Source organism: Musca vetustissima, unplaced genomic scaffold (assembly GCF_032173495.1).
Source record: "Musca vetustissima isolate MV318-11 ecotype Yass unplaced genomic scaffold, APGP_CSIRO_Mvet_v1 utg3185, whole genome shotgun sequence".
NCBI lineage: Eukaryota > Metazoa > Arthropoda > Insecta > Diptera > Muscidae > Musca > Musca vetustissima.
In genome coordinates, this window is record NW_026880239.1 from 140,080 (window position 1) to 152,980 (window position 12,901).

Genomic DNA, 12,901 nt, shown 5'->3' on the forward strand with positions numbered 1-12,901 from the left:
TCTCAACATCCTTTGATTTCTCCATTGCAATATAATGCCCTAGTTGGTCTCCAGTATGCGTCAACAGTATATGCACCATCAATGCCCTACTCAACTGGGGAACCAATTAATCTCGTTGATATTTCTAATAGAAATGCTGTAATAACACCCTTTGTTGCAGGCAATGGTGTAGATTATATTCAACCACATTTCGTTCCAAATCAGCCTGCTCAAATTGTAGTCAACACAAATTCTCCAGGAGGATATGCAGCGTCACAACCATTCGGCGTTATTTCAAACTATATTGGCACACCTTCAAATGCAGCTGTTATTCTATCCAATACCCAACACTACATTCATGGAATTCCTTCACAACAATTTAATTACAACACATATGGGCCGGCAACTATATTCCAACATCCATCTGTACTTCCAGTAAAATATATCAACAATGGAGCCCCAAGTCCAACATTAATTTTCCATCATCCAATTTATCATCAAATGTCGCCATCACATGTTGTATATAGGATACCATCAAGTGGACTGTATCAGCAGCCAAGAATAAATCAGTCAAAAAGTTAAGTTATTTTTTGATATCATTAAAATAGAACGAACTAAATGCTTTTGTGATCACAAACCATGCAAATAAATATAGAGTCATTCTTATCCTATAATTTACTATGGAATAAAACATTTAAATGCGATTGTTTTAATTGTCAAATAGTAAATTCATGCGACAGTCACGAAATCCTTTTTTGACATAAACCCTATTTAAAGTTTTGAGATGCGCATTACCACCGCCGGATCGTTCAGCCCTAAATAGGGCATTGATAAGGATATGCCCTTTGAACAAATAAAAATACATTGAGCGGATCAATACCAACACCATTACCGCTGAACTTAAACTTCTTCCCGCGATGATGCACATGGAGTATAACTTGCATGGATTGATTAGAGTTGGGTAGTTCCGGAACGAACTAGTTCATTGCAACTATTCCGAGAAAGGAACGATCGGAACTAGTTCTAGCTCTTTTATTAATACAGTTCCTTTTTCTGATATCGTTCCTTTATTCACATATTCTTCATTCGTTCGTATTTCGAATTGTGTAAATAGTTATTTTTTTTTTATTCCAGTAATGAGATTATTTGAGCTTGAGGTCTTTTTATACCCTCCACCATAGTATGGAGGGTATATTAATTTTGTTTTTCCGTTTGTAACTCATCGAAATAATCATTTCCAACCCTATAAAGTATATATATTCTTGATCAGCGTAAAATTCTACGACGATCTAAGCATGTCCGTCTGTCCGTCTGTTGTAATCACTCTAGCGTCTAAAATTTTGCATAGAGTCGTCTTTTGTCTGCAGGCAGGTCAAGTTCGAAGATGGGATATATCAGTCCACGTTTAGGCATAGCTCCCATATAAGGGTACCCCCCAATTTTCCGTATTTTGGGGTTCATCAGCGCGTTTTTCAACCAAATTCGCTGAAATTTGGTATATTGAGTTGCTATTGGGTACCCAATTTCTCCACCAAAAATTACACATATAGGACCATTTTTTCTGGTAGCCCCCATATAACGATACACTCTAATTTTCAGTATTTTGATGGTTTTGATCGTAGTTTTCAACCGAATTGGATGTAATTTAGTACATTGAGTTCTTATTGGGTAGCAAATCTCTCCACTAAAAATTATAAACATAGGTCCATTTTTCCTGGTGGCCCAAATATAAGGGTACCCCCCAAATGTCGGTATTTTGGGGTTCTTCAAAGCGTTTTTCAACCGAATTCGCTGAAATTTGGTACATTTGGTTCTTATTGGGTGACAAATATCTCCACCAAAATTATAAATATAGGTCCAATTTTTCTAGTTTTTTCTATAAGGGTATCCCCAATTTTCGCTATTTTGAGGTTCTTGAGCACGTTTTTCAACCGAATTCGCTGAAATTTGGTATTTTGTAGTCGTATATGGTAACAATTTTCCCTACAAAAAATTATTAATATGCACCCCCTTTTTTGGGTAGTCCCCATATAACCCCCTTTTTATATTAAAATAGTTATGCAATTTGTTCCGCGTGTTGGATTTGGTTCTAAGACTCTGTTGTAATCATATCACCTGCGGAGGATATCGAGATAAAAAACTAGAACGTAAGGTTCGATAATGAACTATATATGAACTATAACCCGTATTTAGACCTAGCCCCTGTGTGGGAGGTACCAGAAGGAGTGTACCGATAATTCCCATCTTCGAACTTGAACTAAGTTTGCAAGAAATAATAAGATGGCTAAAGTTTGGATGAAATCAATATTTTCTGGAACAAATTTGGTCCAAAGAAACATGGGTCTAGAACCATTTTAACCGTGCCATACATTATCCATACATTTTTAATGGACAATTATACCCTCAATTGTCCATTTAAAAATTTCTGAAATTTGTTTTATAGTTAACATTGCGGTTTACATAGACGGTTTGTGAAAATGTCGATATAGGTCCACTTTTTGGTATTTTCCCTATATTTTCATTTCAAGTACCTGTCAGTGTATCTATGGCGGAGGGTATCCAAAGTTCGGCCCGGCCGAACTTAACGCTATTTCACTTGTTTTAAATTAGTTTTTTTGTTTTAAATATTTTTTTTTACTATATGGATCAAAGGAACTATATGGATCAAAGGAACTATATGGAGTAAAGGAACTATATTCGTCACATCGGGAATTACAAAAACGGCTTCATGGAAGATCTTTCGTAAATCACTTTTCTGCTTCCATTCATTTTCAATGTCAAAAAATGCACGATATCCGTATATTATTTGTCTTCAACTTTATTGGTCTGATTTTAAAGTTTCGGCCTCGATATTGAACGCCAATTGCTTGTAATATTGAATTTAGATCTGAAGTTATTCTTTGCGGTCAAAAGTGAAACACGTTATTTTCTATAAAATTTTAAAATTTATTTAACGTAAGCCTCATTTTAAGGGAGAATCACAACAAAGTTTTAACAATATCGAACTTCGCAATATTCTCTACGTTTAATTGCGGTGGCGGCGGAGAACGCGGCTACGTTGGGTCTTATAACGATAACCCTCGGCATCGGAGAAACTGTGAGCTGGGGCGGCAACCTCAACACTTTGGAAAGTGGCAGCTGGAGCCAAGTAGGATGTAGATGGAACAGCAGCAGCAACTTCATAAGTGGTGGTGGCAGCTACAGGTGGCAAATATTCAGTGGAGACATCACGACGATGACGACGGGCAGTTTTGACAACACGACGCTTTTGGGCCTTGTAACGATAACCTTCGGCATCGGAGTAGCTGTGAGCGGGGGCGGCAATCTCAACACTTTGGAAAGTGGCAGCAGGGGCCAAGTAGGAAGTGGATGGGGCAGCGGCGGCAACTTCGTAGGTTGAAGGGGCAGCAGCAGCAACTTCATAGGTGGTGGTGGCAGCTACAGGTGGCAAGTATTCAGTGGAAACATCACGACGATGACGCCGGGCAGTTTTAACCACACGGCGCTTTTGGGTCTTGTAACGATAACCTTCGGCATCGGAGTAGCTGTGAGCGGGGGCAGCAACCTCAACACTTTGGAAAGTGGCAGCAGGGGCCAAGTAGGAAGTGGATGGGGCAGCAGCGGCAACTTCGTAGGTTGAAGGGGCAGCAGCAGCAACTTCATAAGTGGTGGTGGCAGCTACAGGTGGCAAATATTCAGTGGAAACATCACGACGATGACGACGGGCAGTTTTAACCACACGGCGCTTTTGGGTCTTGTAACGATAACCTTCGGCATTGGAGTAGCTGTGAGCGGGGGCAGCAACCTCCACATTTTGGAAAGTAGCAGCAGGGGCCAAGTAGGATGTTACGGGTTCGGCGGCAGCAATTTCATAAGTGTTGGTTTCAGCCACGGGTGGCAAATATTCACTGCTGAGTTGAGCGGCAGCAGCAGCCACCAAGGCGAAGATAATGAACAATTTCTGTAATGAAAATAATATATTGTTTTTAAATCTATAACTATTCTGGGAATTTTAAATCCCTACTCACCATTGCTGATGCCGTTATTTGCTACAAATGCTAGTGTACAGTTGGTTATGATGCTACTATCGTCAAATCTGCACTATTTTATAGCAAAGATTTGATTTTGATGATTCTCAAGTGATGAATTCCCATTTGCAGCGTCACAAAATTTGCATAAATCAGCAGATCAATTATGTTCGCACATAGGAAGCTGATCGCTAGAGCATAGCACATAATCCGCTAATAATATTATCAGTTCTATTGTTTCGGATAACAATGATATCTAGTTCAATTGTTTATTCTGAATTTTCCTTTCACTGAAATCCAATTTTTAGAAGCCAGATTTTTTTTTTTTCATTTTTGGCATGACAACAACAATTTCCCTTTCGCATCTAGCGAAAAACCTGTTTTATTTACTTTCAATTCTTTTTATTATTTGATTAAAATATTTATTTTTATTGTATAAATTCACATAAAAAAGATTAAATAAAATGTCAAACAATAGTCGATGATTTGTTTCAAATCTAATCTATATAAAATAATACACTTATTTAGCATGAATTGATGACTATAATACACATTTTGTATTTATTTTTATTTCGTTCAGTGGTTTTCCGTATTAGATTATTGTGTTCTAATATTAACTGAACTAATTTTTGGTTCGCAATTCTGAATTGTTATATCGACAACAATCATCGCAATTGATCCCCATAGGTTGAACATATCACACCGATTTTTTGCGTTTTCCCATCTTTCATTTTGAGCGTAATCAACTTAATTTGAAGGCGTCCAATGACATGTAACTTCAAGGGCATGCGACTCCAATTACCCAGCTGTGTTTCAACAATTATCATAATGTCTCTTCTTGATGGCATTCAAGCTGGGCCTCGATAGAAATGCTCTTCTTGAATAACATGGTTCTCCATTCACTTTTAAATATTGAAATATTTTTAGTTGAGGGTTTTCGTTTTTATGGACACAAAACGATCAATGATTCAATTTTGCTGACAGGTACTTATAAATGGTTTTATTTATGGTGACAATATGTATATACCGTAGACTTATGTGGTTTCTGTAAAAAAAACCAGTAAGGAAAGTGGTAAAGTCGGACGGGGCCGACTATATGATACCCTTCACCGCTTTGGGTAAATTCAACAGATGAATCTTAACAGGCGTCGCATTTTTGATTTTCACGAAACTTAACACACATCATTCTAGACTTTATTCAGTACGCTGTACAAAATTTCGTGGAAATCGATAGGTATACAGATACTTTGGTACACCATTTTCCTTAAATCGGACGAAAATATATATGGGAGTACGCTGTGCCAAATTTCGTGCAAATCGAAAGATATTTAGGGACATTGGTGCACCATTTACCTTAAATCGGACGAAAATTTATATGTGCGCTATATATAAATCTGAACCGATTTTTATGAAACTTAGCACACATCATTCTAGGCTTAATTAAGTACGCTGTGCCAAATTTCGTGCAAATCAAAAGATATATAGGGACTTTGGTGCACTATATACCTTAAATCGGATGAAAATATATATGGGAGCTATATCTAAATCTGAACCGATTTTTCCCAATTTCAATAGGGTTGTTACAAATAAGTGACGTATGCCAAATTTCATCCAATTCGGATAATAAATGCGACCTGTACTTTGTTAACAAAAATACATGGACGGACGGACAGACGGACATGCATAAATCGACTCAGAAAGTGATCCTATGCATATTCTCAAAAGCAACCATGGGTCGGCCTATCTCGATTATTTTTGCCTGTTACAAACATATGCACAAAGACATAACACCCTGTACCACAGTGTGGTGAAGGGTATAAACATACGGTGAAATTTTAATGGAAGGGATAGTTGCTATAACAGAACCCAAAGGGGAATTCTACATAAAAACGACGGCAGTTCGGAAACTTCTTAGATTTCTATTTGGCAACTCCTTCATACAGAAACAGGTGTTCAAAAAAGACTCATTCGCATTTTGTTTTACAATGGAAAAATTAGAAATGCGTGCTGTCATTAAATATTTACATAAAAAAGGTTTATCGGGACAAGAAATTCATAATGATATGGTGAATGTGTTAGGCGAATGTGCTCCTTCATATGCAACAGTAAAAAAACGTGGTCATATAAGCATTAAAGATGTCCACGTAACGTCCATAAACAACAGCAAGAACCGAAATTGTAGCCAAAGTGCATGATGTGGTATTAAGGGGACCATTTCAATGGAAATGTCTGATGATACCAGTCAACTCCTGTTGCGACCCTACTGCATGCAGTTTATATTATAAATTTTATTTAATATTACCGGTCATAAATGTGGTTTCAGTAAAAACAAGTGGAAAAGCGTTAAGTTCGGCCAGGCCGAACTTTGGATACCCTCCACCATACATATAATGACAGATTTCATCCCATCTTATTATTTCTTCCAAAATTAGTTCAAGTTAGAACATGGAGAATATCGGTCCACTTCTTCTGGTACCTCCCACACAGGGGCTAGGGCTAAATGCGGGCTACAGTTCATACATATGAATATATATGAGGGTAATTATCGAACCTTATGTTCTAGTTTTTTTCGTATCTTCCACAGATGAAATGATTAGAACAGAGTCTTAGAATCAAACGCAAACACGGGAACAATAACATAACTATTTTAATATAAACCAGTAAGGAAAGTAGTAAAGTCGGAAGGGGCCGACTATATGATACCATTCACCACTTTGGGTATATTCAACAGATGAATCCTAACAGACGTCGCATTTTTAAAGGACCAGTAAAATGAAATTGGAACCATAAACAGGTCATTCAGCTACCGATACTAAATTGTTCATTTGGTCAGATCTTCAGGATTCAGGTAACTTAACACACATCATTCAAGACCTAATTTGTTACGCTGTGCCAAATTTCGCTGTGCCATGTGTCTGTCTCGTTTCCTTTTGTCTCTTACAAACATATGCACAAAGACATAATACCCTGTACCAGAAAAAAGAATTTGGTTCAAGAACCTCAAAACCTGGGGGGCTACCAGAAAAAATTGACCAATGTTTATAATTGATAGTGAAGAGATAAACTACCTAATAAGAACTCGACGTACTAAATTACAGTCAATTTGGTCGAAAAATACGATCAGAGCCCCCAAAATACCAAAAATTTGGGGGTACCGTTATATTAGGACTACCAGAAAAACTGGACCTATATTTATAATTTTTTGTGGAGTAATTTGGTACCCAATAAGAACCCAATGTACAACATTTCAAAGAATTCAGTTAAAAAACGCGCTCAAGAACCTCAAAATACCGAAAAATTGGGGGTACCCTTATATGGGAGCAATGCCTAAACGTGGACCGATTTTCTCCAATTTCAATTCAATTTCCTTGGGCCAATTAAATGACCTGTGCCAAATTTCATCCAAATGGGATCATAAATGCGACCTGTACTTTGTTAACAAAAATACATGGACAGACGGACATGCATAAATCGACTCAGAAAGTGATTCTATGCATATTCTCAAAAGGAACCATGGGTCTATCTCGATTATTTTTGCCTGTTACAAACATATGCACAAAGACATAATACCCTGTACCACACACAGTGTGGTGAAGGGTATAAAAAGGGGGTTATATGGGGACGACCACAAAAAGGGGGTGTATATTAAACATTTTTGGTAGGGAGATTTGTTACCATATACGACTACAAAATACCAAATGGCAGCGAATTTGGTTGAAAAACGCGCTCAAGAACCCCAAAATACCGAAAATTGGGGGTACCCTTGTATGGGGGGCTATCCGAAAAAATGGACCTATATTTATAATTTTTGGTGGAGAGATTTGGTACCTATTAAGAATACTAAATACTAAATTACAGCCAATTCAGTGAAAAAATTCGATCAAAACCCTCAAAATACTGAAAATTAGGAGGTACCGTTATATGGGGACTACCAGAAAAAGTGAACCTATATTTATAATTTTTCGTGGAGACATTTAGTACCCAATAAGAACCCAATGTACCAAATTTCAGCGTATTCGGTTGAAAAACACGCTCAAGAATCCCAAAATAAATTTGGGGGTATAGGAGCCATGCCTAGACGTGGACCGATATATCCCATCTACGAACTTGACCTGCCTTCAGACGAAAGACAAACCTATGCAAAATTTCAGCACCCTATCTCAATTCCTTCAGAAGATAACGTGATTACAACAGACGGACGGACATGGCTAGATCGTTTTAGAATTTTACCCTGATCAAGAATATATATACTTTATAGGGTCGGAAATGAATATTTCGATGAGTTACAGACGAAATGGCAAAATTAATATACCCTCCATAGTATGGTGGAGGGTATTAAAAAATCCTAAGGTAAAATTTGAATGTGAAGGGATAGTTACTATAACAGAACTCAAAGGGGTATTCTATAATTATGAAAATGTAGAAAGGCTAACATTCCTTACTAAGAAATACACTCAATTCAAAATTAGATACCTGTACTTAATTCGATTTGAGTCGTCATAGAAAATATGTAGAATTCGTCTCTTGCCGTGATTCCACTTTAGGTCAAACCGTTTTTTATTTATTCTAAAAAAACTCGATCGTCCAATGGAAATGTCAGATGACGCCAGCCAACTTTTAGTTTTGCGACTTTACTGTAAGGAGCTTTCTTAATTTGATGCAATAAGGCATTGTGTTTCTATCAGTAGATATTTTCCGATTCTACATATTAGAAGGTTTAGTGTTCTATATGATTATATTTTATAATAAAACGCCATAATGATATAAAAACTTTTTGGCCTTCCATAAAAAATAAACTTTTAATTTCCAAAAAAATAACTTCTTGACTTCTGAATGTGTTTGAAGAAACTGAAACATTATAAATCGTTGCTTAGACCTGCTATCAAATGAAAATTAATAAAAAAAAACAATAGTAAGTATTTTTTTTTTGATCAAATAATCTTTTATTTATTTGATTATCGTTTTTAGAATATATCTAAATATCACTTTTTATAAATGGAGTTGTTACAACTTCAAATAAAGTTTTCTGAACATCTTCCGTTTAGTTACGGTGACGACGGGAAGTCTTAACGACACGACGACGTTGCGTCTTGTAACGATAACCTTCAGCTGCAGAGTAAGAATGAGCTGGAGCAGAACCGGCAGATTCATAGGATTCATAAGCTGGAGCGGAGTAGGTGGCAGCTGGGGCGGAGTAGGAGACAGCAGGGGCGGAGTAGGTGGTGGCAGCTGGGGCGGAGTAGGAGACAGCAGGGGCGGAGTAGGTGGTGGCTGCTGGAGCAGAGTAGGAGACAGCAGGGGCGGAGTAGGTGGTGGCTGCAGGAGCAGAGTAGGAGACAGCTGGAGCAGAGTAAGTGACAGCAGGAGCAGAGTAGGTGGCAGCAGGAGCAGAGTAGGTGACAGCTGGGGCAGATTGGGCAGCTACAGGTGGCAAATATTCAGTGCTGACATCACGACGATGGCGACGGCTGCGCTTGTTGGTCTTGTAACGGTAACCTTCACTGGCAGAGAAGGTAGCAGTAGGAGCAGCAGCTTCATAAGTTTGATAAGATGCAGCTGGAGCACTGTAGGATACAGCGGGAGCTGAGTATGAAGTGACAGCTGGGGCGGAGTATGAAACAGCTGGAGCTGATTGGGCAACAGAGTAAGTGGCAGCTGGAGCGGAATAAGTGGCAGCGGGAGCTGAGTAGGTTTGAGCGACAGCAGGGGCAGAGTAAGAAACAGCGGGAGCTGATTGATAGGTGACTGCGGGAGCGCTATAGCTTACAGCAGGTGCGGAAGCAGCTGCGTGATAGGTAGTTGCAGGGGCGCTGTAGCTTACGGCAGGAGCGCTATAGCTTACAGCGGGTGCTGAAGCAGCAACATGGTAGGTAGCAGCAGGGGCGGAATAAGAACCTTGTTGGGGAGGCAAATATTGGGTATTAACCAAATGGCTGACATCGGCGCTTGCGACAGCTACCAAGGCAAACAAAGCAATAAAGAGTTTCTGTAATAGAACAATTTAAAAATTACAAACGTTAGAGCGAGTTTCATTTTTATATAATCGCCTTCAAAAATACTAACCATCGTAAGCGTGCTGATCTCCTACTTGCAGAAGAGTCCAATCGATAATTGATATCGAATCTAGCAATACAAGATGTTTATATACCTAGAATCATGACATATGTATATCAATCCAAATATGGAATATCTAATAAAAATAGACTGTCCTATGTATTTTTAAGATGCTACCAAGAGCATATTCTGGTTTGACTGGAACTTTGGGGTTTCCCTTCGTCTTTTTTCTGCTATGTATTTTTTATTTATTTAATTTTATGTTTGCACATGTACCCCCAATCATTAATATATTCCAATCCATTGGATTTTTTAGACTTTTCGTCTGTTGCGATGTTGCCATAGCTATCCACGGCTTGCTCACCACCAACCAGACTTGTTTAATTTCTACCTTTACGTTTGGAGATCTAATTTTCGACGGCATTCAATAAACAATAAAAATGCTAAAGGCATAACTTGTGTTGGATGTTAGGGTATTAAACATTAAAATTTATGACATTTGGGTTTTATAAAAATCAATAATAAAGAGAATAATTTTGTTCCTCCTTCTTTTGTTAAATTTTTTTTTTATGAAAGAACAGAACATAAAAATCTGGTTTTATTTGCATAAAGTAATTAAATGACAAATTGTTAAGCTGACGGAAAACAATTTTATATAGCATACCTTTAGGAGCGAAGTGTTCATATCAAATCTCCGCAATGGGTAAGACTTTCAATTGGATACAGTTAGTGCAAAAAGTTTAGCTACATTTTTATACCCACACAACCATATTGTGCGAGGATAGTTTTATGCGTCCTCAAAAGATTGTAATGCCAAGGAATATTATTTCTAGATCCAGCTTTTAATTTTAGAATCGTGTCCATCCGTTGGTCCATTATAAGATGTAATCGAAGTCCAGGCCCTTCGCTTAAGACACAAGGAATACTTATCTAGGTCTCCGGATTCTGTATCTCAGAATTTATCCAGATCTCCTACAAAGCCAAGTACAAGGAAGTGTTCATCCAGGATAATTTCTGTAATAGACCTTGGCCTTCGTGAGCTCATCCCAGCAACCGGAGGAAATTTGTGCTATTACAGGTTTTTGCATCTGCTTTTCATCTTAATTTAGCGGTTGCTCCATTGTGGAGAGACTGCAGCTATTAGTTATAATGGTAGTGGTAGTTTTGGCTACGAAAGCGTGCAGAGGCTAGTCCGGTGGGGACTTTTCCCGAAGAAGAAGGCTTATGTAGCAATTGGTGTAATGGAAACCATCATGCTCCAATACAGAAAGATGTTGGTGGTCACTTCAGTTTTTTGTCTATGTTCATCGATTGTTCTATTGCAGGGAGCCTACAAATATTAGTTCTAATGGTAGTAGTTTCGGCTATTAAGCCGGCAGAGTCTATACTATGTCGATAACCACTCCCAAACTGAAGTTCTATTGGAAATAGCTTAGACTATGAACTATGAACCCATTGTGGCAAGCTTACAGCTATTAGTTCAAATGGTAGCAGTCTGATGGGGACCATTCCCGAACAGGCAGGCAATAGATTTAATGCGTGGTGGCTAGAAATTCTGTTGAGGTTCACTTCTGCTGGTTATCACTGTTTTTCCACTGTAGAGAGCCTACAAATATTAGTTCTGATGGTAGTAGTTTCGGCTATTAAGCCGGTAGAGTCTATATTATGTCGATAACCACTCCCAAACTGAAGTTTTATTGGAAATAGCTTAGACTATGAACCTGATTACAATGATAATAGTTCCTCCATTGCGGAAAGCTTATAGCTATTTGTTCAAATGGTAGTTGTCTGATGGGGACCATTCCTGAACATGCAGGCAATAGATTTAATGCGTGGTGGCTAGAAATTCTCTTGAGGGTCACTTCTGCTGGTTATCACTATTTTTCCATTATAGAGAGCCTACAAATATTAGTTCTGATGGTAGTAGTTTCGGCTATTAAACCGGCAGAGTCTATACTATGTCGAGAACCACTCCCAAACTGAAGTTCTACTGGAAATAGCTTAGACTATGAACCTGACGAAATTGACAATAGTTGCTCCATTGTGGAAAGCTTACAGCTATTAGTTCAAATGGTAGTAGTCTGATGGGGACCATTCCCGAAAAAGCAGGCAATAGATGTAATGCATAATTGTTCCATTGTAGAGAGCATGTAAATATTAGTTCTAATCGTATTTGTTTTGGCTAAGAAGCCGGGCAAAGGCTATAGTCTATGGGTGATGAGTCCCGATCAGTTTGTAGTTCTACCGGAAATATCTTCAGCTATAAACCTGACTGAAGGTTTTCTAGCCTGGTATGTTGGTGTTGGACCTTTGAATAGCATCGTTCTTGAGTTGGTTTACTCCCAAATCGCCCCATAGGTAGGCAGGAGTTTTAGATGGGCTCCGATTCTCTTACAAGGAGGTGATTGTGTCCAAATACGTGTAATCGATAGATACCTGTACTTTTGTATGGGGACGTTGGTTGACGCTTTGTAATGACTGGTGTTTATAACAACTTAGGGTAAGAACACAAGGTAGGCACCCAAGCACTCTAAGCATCTCTATATAAAAACCCCGATCCAATTTCGTCATTGCGGCGTTGATTTGACATTCCAGGTTCTTGGCGTGTGCAAAATATATTTTGGAGCATTATAGGTCCATGTTCTGGCATAGTCCCCAAGTATAGTTCCCACTATATTTTCGGAATTTTGAAGGTTTCAATCGCATTTTCCCACCGGGATCCCCAGAGGATATAGGTCTCTCTATAGACTCCTCGTGAATAAACAGTATGTCCTGCATAACATGCGGAATGGATTCCAATATTCTTAAGTTATTTTTATTTTTAAATTGTTAAAGGGTTT

The 12,901-nt window shown here is 38.3% G+C and overlaps 1 protein-coding gene across 1 annotated transcript; it reads right to left on the bottom strand.

The window, feature by feature from the left end:
• Positions 1-3,004: 3,004 nt before the first annotated feature.
• LOC133325720 (RNA-binding protein 14-like) lies at positions 3,005-10,123 on the bottom strand. Its single transcript, XM_061534442.1, has 4 exons — positions 10,071-10,123; positions 9,347-9,993; positions 9,111-9,268; positions 3,005-3,747 (listed from the first exon to the last, which is right to left on the bottom strand). The coding sequence occupies exons 1-4, from the start codon at positions 10,071-10,073 to the stop codon at positions 3,005-3,007; spliced, it is 1,551 nt and encodes a 516-aa protein (XP_061390426.1). The 5' UTR covers positions 10,074-10,123.
• Positions 10,124-12,901: the final 2,778 nt, after the last annotated feature.

What these genes read in the sequence shown, in the direction of transcription:
- LOC133325720 (XM_061534442.1), bottom strand. An exon ending in GTCACTTACTCTGCTCCAGC is followed by an intron (nt 9,269 to 9,346) that starts TGTCTCCTACTC and finishes AGCCACCACCTA; the next exon opens with CTCCGCCCCTGCTGTCTCCT. An exon ending in TTCTTACTCTGCAGCTGAAG is followed by an intron (nt 3,748 to 9,110) that starts GTTATCGTTACA and finishes CCAATGCCGAAG; the next exon opens with GTTATCGTTACAAGACCCAA.